General features: G+C 42.8%; 1 protein-coding gene across 3 annotated transcripts in view; it reads left to right on the top strand.

Annotated features, from left to right (window-relative positions):
• Positions 1-17,017, top strand: part of LOC139368481 (proto-oncogene tyrosine-protein kinase Src-like) — a 45,149-nt gene extending 28,132 nt beyond the window's left edge. Inside the window, exons 2-12 of one of the 3 annotated variants that reach the window (XM_071107413.1) lie at positions 4,536-4,800; positions 5,136-5,235; positions 8,205-8,222; positions 8,864-8,962; positions 9,417-9,520; positions 10,869-11,018; positions 11,177-11,332; positions 11,868-12,124; positions 12,260-12,413; positions 12,631-12,762; positions 13,025-16,950. In XM_071107413.1, coding sequence (XP_070963514.1) covers positions 4,545-4,800; positions 5,136-5,235; positions 8,205-8,222; positions 8,864-8,962; positions 9,417-9,520; positions 10,869-11,018; positions 11,177-11,332; positions 11,868-12,124; positions 12,260-12,413; positions 12,631-12,762; positions 13,025-13,233 — 1,635 coding nt within the window. In that variant the 5' untranslated portion in view covers positions 4,536-4,544 and the 3' untranslated portion in view covers positions 13,234-16,950. Of the gene's footprint in view, positions 1-4,535; positions 4,801-5,135; positions 5,236-8,204; positions 8,223-8,863; positions 8,963-9,416; positions 9,521-10,868; positions 11,019-11,176; positions 11,333-11,867; positions 12,125-12,259; positions 12,414-12,630; positions 12,763-13,024 lie in introns of all 3 variants that reach the window. The other 2 variants (XM_071107414.1, XM_071107415.1) reach the window with 2 other exon arrangements.
• Positions 17,018-21,001: the final 3,984 nt, after the last annotated feature.

The raw sequence follows: 21,001 nt of genomic DNA, 5'->3' as shown, positions 1-21,001 counted from the left end.
CATATTGCCATTGCCAATATGTAAAAATAGCCTACATAAAGCCAACAAGGAACTTGAAACATTGTATAAACTATAGTATTAACTTGGTCCGGCCTGAAGCTCGTGCTAGCGAGCATTGTATGGAATATTCTGGGTCCTCAAGGGTTTTCCACACCAATGCACTCCAGACAAACAGACACAGCTCTAGGCTATTTTGTGCAAGGGATAAGAAGTACTCAGGTAGGCCTATTTTTATAATGTTTCCACCGGATCAGCGCATCACATTTGTTTCCCCTGTCATGCCGAGTGCTAATCGAAGGCAAGAGAGCTGGAAAAGTTTTTACAATAGGCTACGTTGAGGAACTATTGCCATTCTCAATGGATGTTAAAACAGACTTCACTTGCCGTTTGAGGCGAAGCAAAAACAAATTTGAGAAGCGCCACAGTGATGGAGAGTTAAGACCATCAGAAATGGTATCAGATCCCCAAATTGGCACATTTATAGGCCTACACTTGCACGTAGGCCAGGTAGACAAGTCTGGAGCGCTCCGAACAAAAGACAGTGAGTAATTGACAACTCATAAATGGAATGAAATAAACACAAACCTTTTTCTCACCAGTGTAGCCTAGGTTGTGTGCTCCTCCTCTCCTCCAATGACAATGGAAAGACTGTAGTAGTAATAATAATAATCTCAGCAAAAAAAGAAACATCCCTTTTTCAGGACCCTGTCTTTTCAAAGATATTCCGATTTTTACGAATTAACTTCACAGATCTTCTTTGTATAGGGTTTAAACACGGTTTCCCATGCTTGTTCAATGAACCATAAACAATTAATGAACATGCACCTTTGGAACGGTCATTGAGGCACTAACAGCTTACAGACGGTAGGCAATTAAGGTCACAGTTATAAAAACTGAGGGGCCTCAGCTCTCTCCCCTATCGGGGTTAGGTTTGGGCCACGGAGCTCCGACCGCCGAAAGAGGCCTTTCTACTGACTCTGAAAAACACCAAAAGAAAGATCCCCAGGGTCCCTGCTGATCTGCGTGAACGTGCCTTAGGCATACTGCAAGGAGGCATGAGGACTGCAGATGTGGCCAGGGTAATACATTTAAATGTTTGTACTGTGAGATGCCTTAGACAGCACTACCGGGAAACAGGACGGACAGCTGACCGTCCTCGCAAGTGTAACAACACCTGCACAGGATCGGTACATCCAGACATCACACCTGTGGGACCGGTACAGGATGGCAACAACTGCCCGAGTTACACCAGGAACGCACAATCCCTCCGTCAGTGCTCAGAATGTCCGCAATAAGAAAGCCTGTTGTAAGGCAGGTCCTCACCAGACATCAACGGCAACAACGTCGCCTATGGGCACAACCCCATCATCGCTGAACCAAACAGGACTGGCAAAAAGTGCTCTTCACTGACGAGTCACGGTTTTGTCTCACCAGGGGTGATGGTCGGATTCGCGTTTATCGTCGAAGGAATGAGCGTTACTCTGAGGCCTGTACTCTGGAGCGGGATCGAGTTTGGAGGTGGAGGGTCCGTCATGGTCTGGGACGGTGTGTCACAGCATCATCAGACTGAGCTTGTTGTCATTGCAGGCATTCTCAACTCATTACAGGGAAGACATCCTCCTCCTTCATGTGGTACCCTTCCTGCAGGTTAATCCTGCAGCATGACAATGCCACCAGCCATACTGCTCGTTCTGTGCATGAAGACAGGAATGTCAGTGTTCTGCCATGGCCAGTGAAGAGCCCAGATCTCAATCCCATTGAGCACGTTTGGGACCTGTTGAATCAGAGGTTGAGGGCTAGGGCCATTCACCCCAGAAATGTCAGAACTTGCAGGTGCCTTGGTGGAAGAGTGTGGTAACAACTCACAGCAAGAACTGGCAAATCTGGTGCAGTCCATGAGGAGGAGATGCACTGTAGTACTTAATGCAGCTGGTGGCCACACCATATACTGACTGTTACTTTTGATTTCTACCCCCCCCCCCCCCCCCCCATTTGTTCAAGGACACATTATTCCACTATTCTGTTAGTCACATGTCTTTGGAACTTGTTCAGTTTATGTCTGTTGTTGAATCTCGTTATGTTCATACAAATATTTACACATGTTAAGTTTGCTGAAAATAAACGCAGTTGACAGTGAGGTTTCTTTTTTTGCTGAGTTTATATGGAATACATTAACAGAAATGTCTGTAACCAAACAAGCGTTGTAGATTAGAAATGATTGGAATTGGCCTCCCATGTGGGGCAGTGGTCTAAGGCACTGGATCACAATGCTAGCTGTGCTACTAGAGATTTGGCACTAGAGATTCTGGGTTCGAGTCCAGGCTCTGTCGAAGCCGGCTGCGACTGGGAGACCCATGGGGCGGCACACAATTGGCCCAGCGTCATCCGGGTAAGCAGAGGGTTTGCCGGCAGGGATGTCCTTGTCACATCACGCACTTACAACTCCTGTTGCGGGCCGGGCGCAGTGCACGCTGACACGGTTGCCAGGTGTACGGTGTTTCCTCCGACACATTGGTGCTGCTGGCTTCCGGGTTAAGTGGGAATTGTGTCAAGAAGCAGTGCGGCTTGGTTGGGTTGTGTTTCGGAGGACGCACGGCTCTCGACCTTTGACTCTCCCGAGTCCGTACTGTGGGGTTGCAGCGATGAGACAAGACTAACTACCAATTGGATACCACGAAAAGGGGATATTATTTTATTTATTTTAAAATATAAAATAAGGAATTATGGGAATTAACCTCTCTGGGATATGTGGGAGCTGGTAGCGTCCCACCTCGCCAACAGCCAGTGAAAGTGCAGGGCGCCAAATTCAAAACAACAAACATCTCATAATTAAAATTCCTCAAGCATACAAGTATTTTACACCATTTTAAAGATAAAATTCTCATTAATCCAGCCACAGTGTCTCATTTAAAAAATGCTTTACAGCAAAAGCACCACAAACGATTATGTTAGGTCACCACCAACTCACACAAAAACACTCTTCTAGCCATTTTTCTAGCCAAAGAGAGGAGTCACAAAAAGCACAAATAGAGATCAAATGAATCACTAACCTTTGATTTTCATCAGATGACACTCATAGGACTTCATGTTACACAATACATGTATGTTTTGTTCGATAAAGTGCATATTTATATCAAAAAAATCGCATTTTACATTGGCGTGTTACGTTCAGTAGTTCTAAAACATGCTGGGATTTGTGCAGAGAGCCACATCTATTTACAGGAATACTCATTATAAATGTTGAGGAAAATACAAGTGTTATACATGGAATTAGAGATGTACTTCTCCTTAATGCAACCGCTGTGTCAGATTTTTTTTTTAAACTTTACGGAAAAAGCAAACCATGCAATAATCTGAGTACAGCGTTCAGACAACAAAGCAGCTAAAAAGATATTCGCCATATTGTGTTGTCAACATTAGTCAGAAATAGCATTATAAATATTCACTTACCTTTGATCTTCATCAGAATGCACTCCCAGGAATCCCAGTTCCACGATTTATGTTTGATTTGTTCGATAATGTCCATCATTTATGTCCAAATAGCTTCTTTTGTTAGCGCGTTTGGTAAACAAATCCAAACGCGCGTTCAGGTCCAGCCTTAACGTCGGACGAAAAGTTCAATATGTTATATTACAGCCCGTAGAAACCTGTCAAACTAAGTATAGAATCAATCTTTAGGATGTTTTTATCATAAATGTTCAATAATGTTCCAACCGGAGAATTCCTATATCTGTAGAAAAGCAATGGAACAGAGCTCGCCCTCATGTGAACGAGCGTCACGAGCTCAAGGCATTCTGCCAGACACCTGGCTCAATCAGCTCTCATTCGCCCCCACTTCACAGTAGAAGCCTGAAACAATGTTCTAAAGACTGTTGACATCCAGTGGAAGCCTTAGGAAGTGCAATATAACCCCATTTACACTGTATATTGGAATGGCAAAGAGTTGAAAACTACAAACCTCAGATTTCCCACTTCCTGGTTGGATTTTCCTCAGGTTTTCACCTGCCATATGAGTTATGTTATACTCACAGACATCATTCAAGCAGTTTTAGAAACTTCAGAGTGTTTTCTATCCAAAACTACTAATGATATGCATATATTAGCATCTGGGACAGAGTAGCAGGCAGTTTACTCTGGGCACCCTATTCATCCAAGCTACTCAATACTGCCCCCCTGTCACCAAGAAGTTAATGGTAAATGTACTACTGGTGAGCCAACCCTGCGGCCTCCAATGGATCAATCAACGCAGACAGGCGTGAAATATGATATGTCTCATGTGCTATATATATTTGCTACTGCTCGACTAAAAAAATCTTGGCCTATTGACCAAACAAAATAAATATACAGTATCTAGGTATCGAATGGTGTTTGGCTGAAGATTATTGTAGCTATTCTAAGCCTATACCATCATGTAGAAAGGAGAAGTCTGAACTGTGCAATATAGTATTGGATTAATTAAACAGCTCAAACTCCTAGCATTTTATTGTCTTTGCTTAAAGTGCAAACGCTCATAAGTCTCTCTGTCTGTCTTACAGGCTTAGGCCATGGGGGGAACCAAGAGCAAGCCCAAAGACACAGGCCTTCGGACACGGAGTCTTGATGGTAACATCAGTTTAGGAGGAGGGGGTGGCAGCTACAACATCAGCCCCGCCCAGCACGCCCTCACGCCCAATCTGAGTCCAGCAGTGGGCGGAACACGCCGGTCCACTCAGCCGTTGATCAATACCCCGGAGCTGGCACTGTTTGGGGGAGTGGAGTCCGCCAATAGTGTAACGTCTCCTAACAGAGGGACACTTGCAGGTAAGACTGTAGGGCCCAGATACCCCACTAATACCTAGAATGGAATATAAATAAATTATTAAATCACTATAGTGATTAATTTCACTAAAGGTAAGATTGTTATCTAAAACAGGCAGAGGTGCATTGAATGCTACTTATTTGATGCTACTGACTACTGTAGTACATGCACATCTTATTCAGTACAATGTATGTTTGATACCCTTAATGGAAAAGCTACACAGTTTACTCTGCACATATGAATAGTACTGTATTTTTAAAAATGGTATTGCAATATCACTTAATATTTGATGACCCATCCTCTGAGGTATGAGTGTCTGTCTGCCTCTCCCCCACAGGAGGTGTGACGACGTTCATGGCGCTGTATGACTACGAGTCTCGCACTGCCTCCGATCTGTCTTTCAGGAAGGGGGAACGGCTACAAATAGTGAACAACATGTGAGGCAACTCCACACACACTGGGATGAGTTTTTCAAGTTTCACATTTTATTAGTCGTATGTACGGGAAACGCATGATATACAGTTGAAGTCGGAAGTTTACATACACAGGTTGAAGTCATTAAAACTAGTTTTTCAACCACTCCACAAATGTCTTGTTAACAAACTATAGTTTTGGCAAGTAGGTTAGGACTTCTTTGTGCATGACACAAGTACATTTTCCAACAATTGTTTACAGACTATTTTATTTAACTTATAATTCACTGTATCCCAATTCTAGTGGGTCAGACGTTTACATACACTAAGTTGACGGTGCCTTTAAACCGCTTGGAAAATTCCAGAAAATGATGTCATGGCTTTAGAAGCTTCTGATAGGCTCATTGACATTGTTTGAGTCAATTGGAGGTGTACCTGTGGATGTATTTCAAGGCCTACCTTCAAACTCAATGCCTCTTTGCTTGACATCATTGGAAAATCAAAAGAAATCAGCCAAAAAATTGTCGACCTCCAAGTCTGGTTCATCGTTGGGAGCAGTTTCCAAACGCCTGAAGGTACCACGTTCATCTGTACAAACAATAGTACAAACAAAAGTATAAACGCCATGGGACCACGCAGCCGTCATACCGCTCAGGAAGGAGACGCGTTCTGTTTCCTAGAGATGAACGTACTTTGGTGCGAAAAGTGCAAATCGATCCCAGAACAACAGCAAAGGACCCTGTGAAGATGCTGGATGAAATGGGTACAAAAGTATATTTATCCACAGTAAAACGAGTCCTATATCGGCATAACCTGAAAGGCTGCTCAGCAAGGAAGACACCACTGCTCTAAAACCACCATAAAAAAGCCAGACTACGGTTTGCAACTGCACATACATTTTGGGGAAATGTCCTCTGGTCTGATGAAACAAAAATAGAACTGTTTGGCCATAATAACCATCGGAAAAAGGGGGAGACTTGCTAGCCGAAGAACACCATCCCAACCATGAAGCACGGGGGTGGCAGCATCCATGTTGTGTGGGTGCTTTGTTGCAGGAGGGACTGGTGCACTTCACAAAATAGATGGCATCATGAGGAGGAAAATGATGTGGATATATTGAAGCAACATCTCAAGACATCAGACAGGAAGTTAAAGCTTGTTCGCAAATGGGTCTTCCAAATGGACATTGACCCCAGCATACTTCCAAAGTTGTGGCAAAATGGCTTAAGGACAACAAAGTCAAGGTATTGGAGTGGACATCACAAAGCCCTGGCCTACAAACCTGACTCAGTTACAACAGCTCTGTCAGGAGGAATGGGCCAAAATTCACCCTACTTATAGTGGAAAGCTTGTGGATGGCTATCTGAAATGTTTGACCCAATTTAAAGGCAATACACTCAATTAGTATTTGGTAGCATGTAAACTTCTGACCCACTGGGATTCTGCTGAAAAAATAAATGAAGCTGAAATCAATCATTCACTCTACTATTATTCTGACATTTCACATTCTTAAAATAAAGTGGTGATGCTAACTAACCTAAGCCAGGTCATTTTTACTAGGATTAAATGTCAGGACTTGTGAAAAACTGAGTTTAAATGTATTTGGCTAAGGTGTATGTAAACTTCTGACTTCAACTGTACATCGTCCAACGAAATACTTACTTGCAGCTTCCTTCTAAACAATGCAACAATAAGAATAATTAAAATAAAAGAATACAAACATAAACTAAATGGCCCAGTAGAATAGAATAAACATATTAGCATTAGATGAGGATGGGGACATATCCCCTGGGATAGACGCACATGCCCCCCCCGCATTCTCTCTCTCTCTCACACACACACACACCGTAGTCTGCATGTCTGGTCTCTTGCTGCGCTGGCTGGCTGTTTTGCCCCCAAACCCTGTGTCAGTCACCCGCCCTTTGTAAAGCCCGTAACCATAGAAACAGTCTCCCTTTACCAGTATCTGTTTTGTGTGAGCTGACACGTTTTTGTTGTAGATTTCCTATTTTCTCCTGCTCATTCACAAAAGTACAGCTGTTCATCTCACTGGTGCGTCCACTTGGAGGCTGATATGTTTCTACCCCCTTCCCGTTTGTTACTAGCCCCTTCCTGCTGCGACTACTTCCTGCTGCGACTAGCCCCTTCCTGCTGCCTCTACCTTAGTTGAAGTCTTGCTCGATAATTGTCTGCGAAATAACTGTCATTGAAACGTATATGTTAAAGTGACAGAAATGACCATTCATTCTAATAATGTCAGTCTGTGCTGCTTTTACAAATTTGAGTCTTTCTCTAATCAATAGAAGTGCAGTGGACCATATTATTCTAGTGAGCCGAGCCCCCAATACTCTAGCTATAACAAAGTGTTGACCTAGAAGGCCTGAGCTGAGGACAATAGAACTATAGTGGATTATTGTGATTAGTGCATCTGCCCCCGAAGCTGCTACAGCTATTCCCTTAGGGTTACCAGGTCAAATACGTCAACTCTGTGAACTCACCGATTTATGATAACCACAAGATAATGTTTCACCATTTCCTGTGTTATGAGCCAACCCGTTCTCAGCTTTATTTCTGCACCATGCACTTGGTATAATGTTCTGAAGCTTTCTTGGTGTTAATATTAGGTCTGCACCTATCATATTATCTGTCCTCTGTTTTAGGTATGCTGCTGAATGTCTCTTCTTTCTATGCAATCAGTCAATAACCTTGTTTCCATGTACATACAGTATGATCTTTAGACAGACTTCTGGTTTAATGGCTGTACTGTATATCTTTGCAAAGGGAGCTAGGTTCCGCTGTAGTGTTGGGATGAGGGGTTGGTGGATACCTGTTGTAATGGTTCTGTGTACTGGATCTCTAGCTACGAATCTGCTTCGCTAACATGCTTTCTGTCTCTTTTTTTTTTTTTAACCTCATCCACCCCCTTCGCATCTATTCTCTCTCTCTCCATCTCCCCAAACTATTTCTCCGTACCTTTTTGTAATTGTATGTAGGAGAAAGTTGAACAGCAGGTCAGTGAAGCTTCTCGTGTCTTTTGTGTCCTTCGTGTGTGTGTGTGTGTGTGTGTGTGTGTGTGTGTGTGTGTGTGTTCACGTCACTAATACATCATAGTTGCTGGTTCACATGATAACTTCCCGGCATTTGGTTAATGGTTTCATAGTACACGTCTGTGTTTGAATCCACCCTGCATCCATTCCTTTAGTATTCCTAGTAGTTGTAGGGTTGATTTCCTGGACACAGATTAAGCCTAATCCTAGAGAATCTATTGGAGTTTAATGGAGAATCTTCATTGACGCATCCTCTTAGTCCGGGAGTTTTAATCTGTCTTCACGAAACCGCCCTGTAGTCTACGGATATTGTAAATAATTTCCTCCCGTTGAGTCGACCCTGTATGAGCGTGTGTTACTGTTTCACCGTAGTCCCTGTCTATGCGAAATAGAAAGCTCCATGTGAAGAAGAGCCTCTGTGAAGACTATATTCAATATTTGCCTCCCAATGTGAATGTACAGTGTGCAAAGGGTTTCCTTCACTCAAGAGTCCTGTCTTAAGTATCCCACCATATGAAGTAGAATCCAAATCACCCCACGTAAACTGGAATCACAAACTTGCAAAGGAGACCATCTGTGAAACCGTTCCGTTCTTGTCTCCGCAGAGAAGGGGACTGGTGGCTGGCTCGCTCTCTGACCACTGGAGAAAGTGGTTACATCCCCAGCAATTATGTGGCTCCTTCCGACTCCATCCAGGCAGAAGAGTAAATCCCTCCCTTCTCTCTCTCTCTCTCTCATCCTCTATTTATCCATCCCACCTTTTCTTCTCTCTCCTGTAATTTCATTGTAATCAAGAGTTGAAAATAAAACTGATGGAATTCAAAAGGAGCTCCATCTACAGTATCTCTCTATGCACCTTGAAGGCATACACACTCCACAAGCTGACATGCACATACACACACGTGGATAATAACACACACACAATCTAACCTGTGTAATGATTCCATTTCTTACCTCTATCCTACCAGTCATCTCAGATTGCCTATGGCTTCCAGGTAAGGGGCAGTAATCAGAATGCAATACTTCTTTGATTGGGGCATGCACAGAAGGCAGTTCTCTCTCTCTCTCACACACACACACAGCCACACTTTTTTTTTCTTTCTCCCTTCCTCTTAACCTGGTCCCTGTGTCCCCTGCTCTCTTCCCTCTCTTCCCTAGGTGGTATTTTGGGAAGATCACACGTCGCGACTCGGAGAGGCTCCTCTTGAGTTTGGACAACAGGAGAGGGACGTTCCTGGTGAGAGAGAGTGAGACCACCAAAGGTGAGTGTCTGAGGCTGGCATCTCCAGTGGAAACACCTCACAGATTACACCAAAGCATCTCCACTGACAATTAAGACCACATTGGAATGCTGGCCCGGGGATCAAGCCGTGTAGCTGTGCAACCATGTTCTTTTAAAATAGCTGTTTCGCAACCCTTTTATGTAGAAAAAGCTAACCTCTGATTTGTAAAATAAGAATTGAGACAAGGATTGTGTATGTGTGCCATTCAGAGGGCGAATGTGCGACAAACAATGTGGGGTCCTTTTGAAGGGGGTATAGAAATACACGTCGGGCGCACCGGTTTGTGTCAAGAACTGCAACGCTGCTGGGTTTTTCACGCTCAACAGTTTCCTGTGTGTATCAAGAATGGCCCAACACCCAACGGACATTCAGCCAACTTGATACAACTGTGGGAAGCATTGGAGTCTACATGGGCCAGCATCCCTGTGGAACGCTTTCGACACCTTGTAGAGTTCATGCCCCGACAAATTGAGGCTGTTCTGAGGGCAAAAGGAGGGGATGCAACTCAATATTAGGAAGGTGTTCCTAATCATTTTTGAACCTTTTATTTAACTAGGCAAGTCAATTAAGAACACATTCTTATTTACCAAGCATGTGACAAATAAAATTAGATTTGTGGATTCGATGTGACGCCCCTGGGGCACAGCGGAGTTCGATGCCTCTGATCGTCAGCGGCTGCACTACAGCACAGCCACAGTAGTGTCGCGCATACACGCTCTCCATGGGCCGAGCTCAGCGGAGAAAGAGAGAGGGTAAAGAGAGGTGGAGGGAGGGGGCGGTTGGGGGGCGTTGCCGGGAACTGAGTGGGAGCAGTGGGGAGCCCTCGGGTGAGTGAGTAAGACAGAAGTAGGTCATTGAGGAGCCAGGGGCGCGTTTAGCAGGGCACTGTGTATGTTATGTAAACATGCCTCTAGATAACAAAGAATAAGGAATCATGTCGGCTCTATTCGTGAAATCTCTATCTGCAACGTTCGACAACCAGAGGCATATCACCCAGTTTAAACAGAGAAGGAAGGAGGGGGAATTGCCCAGGGGTTCTTTGAGTTCACTTGTCAGACTGGCTCACTGGGCTGGTGCCGCCCTCTGGTGGCAGACTGGATGTATTGTTTTGTTTTTGTGGGACCACAAGGAATGGAACTTGTGAACACAAAATGACACTAATAAAGCAATTTATTTCAAACTATTCTTCCTTTGGGCCCCAGGAAGACTAGGAGTCGCTAAAGGCATCATCTAATGGAAATGTGAATAAAGGATTAGACAATATTTCTTGCCCAAGGTTATCTTGCTTTCTTTACTGATTTCCTGTCTCTAATGTACCTCTTCCTAGGTGCCTACTGTCTGTCAGTCCTGGACTATGACAACACTAAAGGACTGAATGTGAAACACTACAAGATTAGAAAGCTGGACAGTGGAGGCTTCTACATCACCTCACGCACTCAGTTTAACAACATACATCAGCTGGTCACACACTACCACAGTGAGTCACACACACATTGCCAACACTGTACAAGTGTAAACATCTCAACCAATTACTTCTAAGCAAATACCTCTGAGAAGAGACTATGTGTGATGAACAAATAACACTACCAGAAGGTGATATTAGAGCTCACCGTGTTTTCTTCCCTGTCCTCTCAGAGCATGCAGACGGACTGTGCCACTGTCTGACGGAGGTATGTCCCGTACTAAAGCCTCAGACCCAGGGCCTGGCCCGCGATGCCTGGGAGATCCCTAGGGACTCTCTATGCCTCGACCTCAAACTGGGACAGGGATGCTTCGGAGAGGTCTGGATGGGTAAGACAGCCTCTCTCCACTACGAGCTAATTGAATTGTATATAGGAGTATGAATAGTGTGTAAATAGTATATATGTTGTCTCTTGGTGACTTTCCAATATATAACTCTTATTTAATATATATATATATATATATATATATATATAATAATGTAACCGTTCTGTACTTTGTCATGAATTTGTACATTTTTATGTGGACCCCAGAAAGAGTAGCTGCTGCATGTGCAGTAGCTAATGGGAATCCTAAAAAAAACAATACCATCTCTGCTATGTTGTGATTTAATCAGCTACTTCATGAATCAGTTAATCAGTGGGATCCATTCTGATCTTCAGCCTACTCCCTAAACCAGCTGATCCTCTCAAACAAAGCAGAGGGTACTGCCATGTAGAGGAACTAAACATGTCTATAGAGTGCATTTGTCATTGCATCAACACATTCCTTGGCAGTTGGCACCTATTTGACAGTTTTGAAAACATAATCTGACGCTGGAAATGGTTACCACAACAACACAACTAGCTGTGCAACCTTTATGTAGGCACGTGGAACGGGACAACGCGGGTAGCGGTCAAGACCCTGAAGACCGGTACCATGTCCCCCGAGGCATTCCTTATGGAGGCCCAGGTCATGAAGAAGCTGAGACATGAAAAACTGGTCCAGCTGTACGCCGTGGTGTCTGAAGAACCTATCTATATTGTCACGGAGTACATGGGACAAGGAAGCTTGTTGGACTTCCTGAAGGGAGACATGGGCAAGATGCTCCGCCTTCCTCAGCTGGTTGACATGGCCTCACAGGTAAGCAAGTTTAGAGATGGTCAGTGTAAATACCGTCTAGTATTACACACACACACACACACACACACACACACACACACACACACAAACACGCTGGCTGTTTTAGTCAAACCTAAACATGTGTCTTCTCGTCAGATTGCCTCAGGAATGGCGTATGTAGAGAGGATGAACTACGTCCACAGAGACCTCAGGGCTGCCAACATTCTAGTGGGAGACAACTTGGTTTGTAAAGTGGCTGACTTTGGACTGGCCCGTCTCATAGAGGACAATGAGTACACTGCCAGGCAGGGTAAGACCAATAGAGGGGGCTGATTACCATCTCTTCCTTTTGTCTGTCTGTTTTTTTCTCTCTCTCTCTGCTCTCAATGTTTTGGCCCGCCAGACCAATTGGCATGCGTTGAAGCCATCGCCCATCAGACCTTATTGGCATCGTTTTTATTCTCAGGTTTTCTCACCACAACTTGAATTACAGAGTCTTGTCTAACGTGTGTCTCCTACCCTTGCAGGAGCAAAGTTCCCCATCAAGTGGACGGCTCCTGAAGCTGCGCTGTATGGCCGCTTCACCATCAAATCAGACGTCTGGTCGTTCGGGGTCTTACTGACAGAACTGGCCACCAAGGGGAGAGTACCATATCCAGGTAGCAACTGTGAATCTTCAAAGATGTCGCTTTGGTGAAAGGATCCCTTGTCTGATAGAGTTGCTTACCACTGTGAGCACATCCCAAAGATGCACACTGCTGGCAAGCGAGTCTACCTATGTGAAGACACTGTTGGCCTTTAACCTTTTTTGAAACCATGAAGGTCAATGCAGTATCTATCTCTCCTGCCATTCGGTACCTGTATAATGATGTTTGTGTTCTCCCCCTCCCTTTCCTCTCTCTCGCTCTCTCTCCACCCCAGGCATGGTGAATCGGGAGGTGCTGGACCAGGTGGAACGTGGTTACAGGATGCCTTGTCCTGCTGAGTGCCCTGACTCCCTCCATGACCTCATGCTCACCTGCTGGAGGAAGGATGCTGAGGAGAGGCCCACATTCGAGTACCTGCAGGGCTTCCTGGAAGACTACTTTACCTCCACTGAGCCACAGTACCAGCCCGGGGAGAACCTTTAGTCGAGAACCTGAGGTACTATAGGGCTCATGTTGGAAGGGGAGAGGGGAACGGTGCTTTGGATACAGCCAGACTGACCTCTGTTGCACCTGGAACTGAACTCCCAATGACCACACACCTACTCCTGACCTATATTATAATTATTCAATGTGACGATATCGTTATTTTGTTACTTGATTGATGTTGATATCCTTCTGATTTTGAAAAGGACAGCACTAATCTACTGGTTTATTTTGAGTTCATCTACATTCACACCTGTCAGTTACTGTGTGCTCCTATTGACATTGTGCGGTAGCTCCACCCCCCCTTCATTTATCATTGGACATGAGTAGCAACCAACTGTATGGATCAATTCAGTCCATCTCTTTAGAGGTACACCTTTGGAGATCTAAAGAAATAACAGATTTCTCATATCCCTATTGGTTCCTCTCTACAATGAGATTCCATGTTTAAGGATGGGTTCTTGTTCTGGTATGTCTTCCAATCTATTCCCACAGACTGCTTGAGAAGCAACTCTGAGGGGTACTGTTGTCAGGATATCGCTTTATGTTTTTGATCAAATTTGTTCTAAAACCTGGAATATTTGGTATTATAATCAGGCCACAGTTATTTCAGATGAACATTTCCCCTCTACATTGTAGCCATTCTTGGCAGCTTGAGGTGCTGTTTGTAGTTGACCGAGGTGGGCGGAACTTTCACTACGCAGACACTTCCATGAAACAAATTAGAATTGCTATGCATGGAATACCCCTCCCCAGGCACTCTTAAAGAAGTTGAGAGGAGAATATTGTTTGTTATTTTTCATTTTATATTCACAGCGTTTCTAGAAGAAGACTTAAAAAAGGCTACTGACGATCACTCAGTCTCCTCTCAGGAAGGGGACCATGAATCCTGCTGCAATGTTTTTGTGCCAATGCTGTAAATTTACTATTTTCTACTCTCTTCATTGTTTTAAAGTTTTTGTTTTTTCTTACTACAAAGCTCAATAAGCGTTGCCCTGTAATTATACACACTATTTGTAAATCATTCCCAAACGTGTGTTTGAATAATACCATCCATCTGAATAATACCATCCATATTCCATCAAATATCTAAGGCATGTATTTTAAGGCTTTGGTTGTTCAAACATTCAGATTAAAACTCCAATGTTCTGCAATGGTTTTTAGTTATTTTCAGGAAAGGAGTAACCCTAAGACCTTTCACAATCTATTATTTGAGAAGTGATATCAGTGCAGCCGCTGGTTGAACGTAGACTCAGCGAAATGACGTTGCCACGAGCAGCACTGCAGATATTGAGATGAGCGAGATGCAAAACTTCACTATGTCATATCGCTGAGTCTACCTTCCAAAAGTAAGTGGACATCTGCTCATCGAATATCTCATTCCGACTTCATGGGCATCAATATGGAGTTGGTCCATATTGTCTAGAATGTCATTGTATGCTGTAGCATTAAGATTTCCCTTCACTGGAACTAAGGGGCCTAACCCAAACCATGAAAAACAGCCCCAGACCATTATTCCTCCTCCACCAAACTTTACAGTTAGCATTATGCATTCGAGCATAGTTCTCCTGGCATCCGCCTAACCCAATTAGTCTGTCGGACTGCCAGATGGTGAAGCTTGATTCATCACTCCAGAGAACGCGTTTCCACTCCTCCAGAGTCCAATGGAGGCGAGCTTTACACCCCTCCAGCCGATGCTTGGCATTGTGCATGGTGATCTTAGGCTGGTGTGCAGCTGCTCGGCCATGTAAACCCATTTCATGAAGCTCCCAAAGAACAGTTATTGTGCTGACGTTGCTTCCAGAGGCAGTTTGGAACTCAGTAGTGAGTGTTGCAACCGGGGACTGACTTGTTGGAAAGGTGCCACATTGAAAGTCACTGAGCTCTTCAGTAAGGCCATTCTACTGCCAATGTTTGTCTATAGAGATTGCATGGCTCTGTGCTTGATTTTATACATCCGTCAGCAACGGGTGTGGCTGAAATAGCTGAATCCACTCATTTGAAGGGGTGTCTACATATTTTTGTGTATATATAGTGTATTTAGTGGTTTTGTTTTCATTGAATGATTGAGAAATTATTCTGAAGATATGAGAGGAGCAGGTTAGCATTTTTCATCATGAACCTTGTTCTGGAAACAGCTCTGCAGAGTGGTCTAGCTGGCACAGCCATAAAATCTGATTTTAAACCTAACCTTAACCGTAACTACACTGTCAACACGTATGCCTAACCTTCAATTATGACCAAAAAGCTAATTTGTGTTTTCATGAATTTTTACATTATAGACAATTTTGACTTTGCAGCTGGCTTATCTAAGGCAAAATCGCTCAGTTGTGCCTCCAGGACAAGACTCACGACAATAAACGTCAACCTGCGTGAGACGACAGAGCTTCCCAGTGGCCTGAGAAGCTGAATTGCCATTTTGAACGTCCACTGTCATTGGGCAATTGTACATAAATATCCTCAGTGCTACTATTTTTTGTTGTTGTATATATCCTGTTTCTAATTTATTCATATTATTAAAGGTCCTTTTGATTTGTCTATTTATTTTCAGCATCATTCTGCCTGTTGCCATGTCTACGGTACATCCCACTATTATACTGGGAGCTCATCAGTGACGATTGAAGAAACATTGTTTTTTTTCTTTTTCTATTGTTTTACATCTTTCTTTATACGCCTGTCTTTTGTACCACTTTTTACTTTGTTTCCATCTTTTTACGAAGCCATGCTTATTGGTACTACATCTGACTGAGGAACTGCCCGAGGGACATGGTTGAAAACAAGCTTTCATCAGTGGTGCGTTCAGTACGTTTTTGTTTAACGTTCTGGAACATTCAATTGAACGGAAACGGTACTGAACGGCCAGTTGAAAAAACGTGGTTGGGTTGGGGAACGCTATTAGCATGGCCACTGCCCTGTTTTAAATACGTCACTCATTGCATCAAGCCACACCCACGCAAAGGCAGCAAACGTACCTCAATATCTGTTCAAGAAGGTACAAGAACATTTTTGGGGGAACGTTGTAGTTCAGTACAAACTGTTCCGCAAACGTTTAAGCAAACTGAACGCACCTCAGGTTTCATCTTCCTCGTTTCAGAATAAGAGAGCACCTTTTTATGTAGCCTCTAAAGGTGCCACTGATTCTATTTTGGCTATGAAAAATTGCATTCATCAGTCATACGTTAACATGTCGAAGTCTTTCCTACTCTTAAGGCCATTGATGGGGAGGCTGGCTTGCGAACTGAAGGTCAGTGTTTTTTTTTTTATAGAAGACAGCTGATGTACAGTGCTGTGGTACAGCATGGTTTCTATGTTACTGTGGCAAGAAGACTTGCATCAAGAATCTGAACTGGGTATTGTGGTACTGTAGGGCTTCTTGAGTGCTAAGATTTCATAAACCACTAGAAATTCTACACTGTTTTCATTGAATTCTCAGACATTGGCCTAGATTATTAATCTGAGTTATGTTTTCTGTCCTGTGAATATATGGAGCAGCAGACTGACTAGTCTGTCGTCTTAATCCTAATCCCCATTGTATGATCATATTGATAAAACAAGGACGTCTCCATTGACTTCTTTGGGTCTTTTTCACCTCAACCTATGCAGTTTTTTGGATCTGTGATATTCCTTTTGTATAATCATTTTTACCGTATTCAGTGGAAAATGCAAAAATATTGCCTGAAATTCTTACTATTGTTTAAAATTCAAATGACAGTTGGAATAAAATGTGTACATTGCAAACTGTAATCTGACAAATGTTGTAAAGTGCATTAAATGATGTTTCTTATATTGACTATAACAGCATTGGTTGAGCAACCAGGCAGTGAGTCAGTTGATGTCTATCAGTTTACAGTAAATAGTGGTAATAGTGGTAAAAATAAAATTGTATTCTCTCAATTTATTAACAAGCCACAGAGTGACCTCACATAAGGTCATGATCCCTAACAGACTAGAACTTTATACCTTTCATTTCATTCTGAAGTGACGGCTTCCTTTCGGTGAGTTTATACAGGGTGAAGGTAAGATGCAGTGTCACAATGTCATTTTATCCAAAAGCCTCCTGTAGTTCAAGGTACTGAGAGCTAGGGTTGGTCTAGATAATTGCATATCTTTGAGATACTAACCCAATGTCTTTTTTTAGAGGTGTCTTTAAACAATATAGCTTGGTAAACAAATAGTATGCCAAATCCATATTGTATGTTGTTATGAGGCAGTAGATCTAGGCTACTGTAGGCCTGTTTGTGGTTGTCAGATCATTCGATATAAGATGTGATTGAGTACAAAACAAAGAAGTAAACATTTGTGTTATATTACTTCAAGTGAAGCGATACCCTTGTTCAGTGGTGAAAAAAGTACCCAATTGTCGTACTTGAGTAAAAGTAAAAATACCATTTTTAAGTAAAAGTGAGTCACCCAGTAAAATACTACTTGAGTAAAAGTCTAAAAGTATTTGTTTTTAAATAAACTTAAGTATCAAAAGTCAATGTAATTTCTCAAATATACTTCAAGTTCAAAAGTAAAAGTATAAATAATTTAAAATTCCTTATATTACGCAAACCAGACGGCACCATTTTCTTTCTTTAAAAAAACATGTATGGTTGGTCAGGGGCATACTCAAACACTCAGACATCATTTACAAAGGAAGCACTTCTGTTCAGTGAGGCAGTAGAGATGCCAGGGACGGTCCAATTCTCGCACTTATTAAGAGAACATCTTCCTATCCTGCTAAGCATTCAAAATGTAACTAGTACTTTTGGGTGTCAGGCAAAATCTATGGAGTAAAAAGTGCATTATTTTCTTTAGGAATGTAGTGAAGTAAAAGTTGTCAAAAATATAAATGATAAAGTACAGATAACCAGTTTTTTGGGGTGAGTACTTTTTAAAGTATTTTTACTTAAAAGTACTTCACACCACTGTCCTTGTTGCATAATATGCAGAAACTCCCTCTTTTATTCATGGTCATCACTAGTTACCACAGCCACAAAGTTATAATTATGGCTAAACCCACATTTTTCTACAATTTCTCTTCTTAAAATCTGATTGTAAAACCTGACCTTAATCCCAACCACACTGCTAACATTGTGCTTAACTCTAACCTTAAATTAACCTCTACAGGATCGGTGGGTCCCCTGCTGGATGATTGAGCTAACCTAGACTAATGTGATTAACATGAGGTTGTAAGTAACACAAAAAAAATCCCAGGACTTAGACATATCCGATATTGGCAGAAAGCTTAAATTCTTGTTAATCTAACTGTGCTGTCCAATTTACAGTAGCTATTACAGTGACAGAATACCATGCTATTGTTTGAGGAGAGTGCACAGTTATGAACTTGAAAAGTTATTAATAAACCAGTTAGGCACATTTGGGAAAATGTTGAACAGAAAGGCAATGGTTCATCGGATCAGTCTAAAACTTTGCACATACACTGCTGCCATCTAGTGGCCAAAATCGAAATGGTGCCTGGGCTGGAATAATACATTATGGCCTTTCTCTTGCATTTCAAAGATGATTGTATGCTGTCCCTAGGAGAGGTGCGTCACTTGAGTGGGTTGAGTCAATGACATGATCTTCCTGTCCGGATTGGAGGTGTCCCAGGATGGTAAGTTGGTGGTTGAAGATATCCCTCTAGTGGTGTGGGGGCTGTGCTTTGGCAAAGTGGGTGGGGTTGTATCCTGCCTGTTTGGCCCTATCTGGTGGTATCGTCGGATGTGGCCACAATTTCTCCCGACCCCTTGTGTCTCAGCCTACAGTATTTATGCTGCAGTCGTTTGTGTCGGGGGACTAGGGTCATTCTGTTATATCTGGAGTATTTCTCCTGTCTTATCCGGTGTCCTGTGTGAATTTTAAGTATGCTCTCTCTAATTTTCTCTCTTTCTCTCTTTATCTCTTTCTCTCTCTCTCTCTCTCTTTCTCTCTCTCTCTCTCTCTCTCTCTCTCTCTCTTTCTCTCTCTCTCTCTCTCTCCTTTTTTTTCTCTCTCTCCTTTCTTTCTCTCTCTGAGGACCTGAGCCCTAGGACCATGCCTCAGGACTACCTGGCCTGATGACTCCTTGCTGTCCCCAGTCCACCTGGCCATGCTATCTGCTCCAATTTTAACTGTTCTGCCTGCGGCTATGGAATCCCGACCTGTACACCGGACGTGCTATCTGTCCCAGACCTGCTGTTTTCAACTCTATTGACAGCAGGAGCGGTAGAGATGCTATGAAAATCCAACTGACATTTACTCCTGTTGCACCCTCGACAACCACTGTGATTATTATTATTTGACCCTGCTGGTCATCTATGAACATTTGAACATCTTGGCCATGTACTGTTATAATCTCCACCCAGCACAGCCAGAAGAGGACTGGCCACCCCTCATAGCCTGGTTCCTCTCTAGGTATCTTCCTAGGTTTTGGCCTTTTCTAGGGAGTTTTTCCTAGCCACCGTGCTTCTACACCTGCATTGCTTGCTGTTTGGGGTTTGGTTGGTTTTTCTTTGTATTATCTTTTACTAGATCTAATGTGTTGTATTCTCCTGCATTAATTTTACATTTCCACAAACTTCAGTGTTGTAGTTAGATTTGGGTATGTCTTTTTAGGTGAAAATTGGAAGGGGGGAAAAAAGGGGCAGATACTTAAGAGTTAAGACCTAAAAACACATTTTTGTTTTCATGAATGGTTACAATATAGTCCGTTTTGACTGTGCGCTGAACGTGCGTGCAGGTGAGAATGAATGATTTATTTCTGGAATTCCCTTCAACTGTGATCAGACAGTAGGTAGCCTGCAGATCCGACACCTTATGCTTGCTCTCAGCTGCACTAGAGGGTTGAGCAGAGCATTTGCTTAAATTATAACACTGTTGAGCTGGCGTGAGAGATGGCTCAAAAAAACCTTCCCTCAATCCAGTGAGGAGAAATTGCGTTGTACTCTGAATTATCCCATTATATCAACTGTTACACAGAGAAGATTGAATGACAGCTAGTAAACAGTAGCAGTCCTTCAATCTTCTCGGTGTAACAGTTGGGATAATGGCACAGTAAAGTTTTATTCTGAAAGTCCAGTAATATTACAGATACTAGGCCCACTTTGTTATTGAAACCAGGAAGAATGTTCTGCAGGGCAGGATTGGCACACACCATATTATTCAGCAACCCATTTTCCCCTGTTATTTCATTTATCAATTTCCCATTATTGTATATCAAGCAACCTTGGTAGCTGAGAATTCTCAACTCCACAATATGTACATCACATCTCAATGGAGTTGAGTGCCGATTTGAGTTTTTAGTTTGAAGGCGAACCACCAATTCCACTTGTTTTTTGCTCATGCTAATGTTGTTCACAACACACTGTTCTAGCACTTGAATTAAAGGGTAACTACACCCGAAAATCTAAATTGCACACATTTTTCCCAGACCTCAAAAGTAGTCTCCTGATAGGGTTTAAGCAGTGTTGTGGTCTTAACATTTTCAATGTCGTTTTTTCCCCCTATACATTTTTAGTTTATTTTGTTACCTTTTTTTATTTGGCTGGCTACTCTATTACTTGTGGAAAACACTTTTACTGTGTACCTGTGCTTGTCCTGACTTGTTATTAGAGTTGTCAATGAGAGTTTGAAGCCATAGTTCTATTTTGGCATCTTCCTTGCAGGGCTGCTCCTTCTCTGTTAACAAACAACGGCTCCCTGGGTGGAGGTCGAATGAAATGCTATTTTTATCAAAAATGACAAATTGCAGCACCCAAAGAAAATAACACCTTTACACAGGACAAATGGGCACAAGGTACACATT

Source organism: Oncorhynchus clarkii, chromosome 16 (genome assembly GCF_045791955.1).
Source record: "Oncorhynchus clarkii lewisi isolate Uvic-CL-2024 chromosome 16, UVic_Ocla_1.0, whole genome shotgun sequence".
In the NCBI taxonomy this organism is placed as follows: Eukaryota; Metazoa; Chordata; class Actinopteri; order Salmoniformes; family Salmonidae; genus Oncorhynchus; species Oncorhynchus clarkii.
Note: the sequence above shows the minus strand (reverse complement) of the source record. Positions and strands in the feature narration are given on the sequence as shown.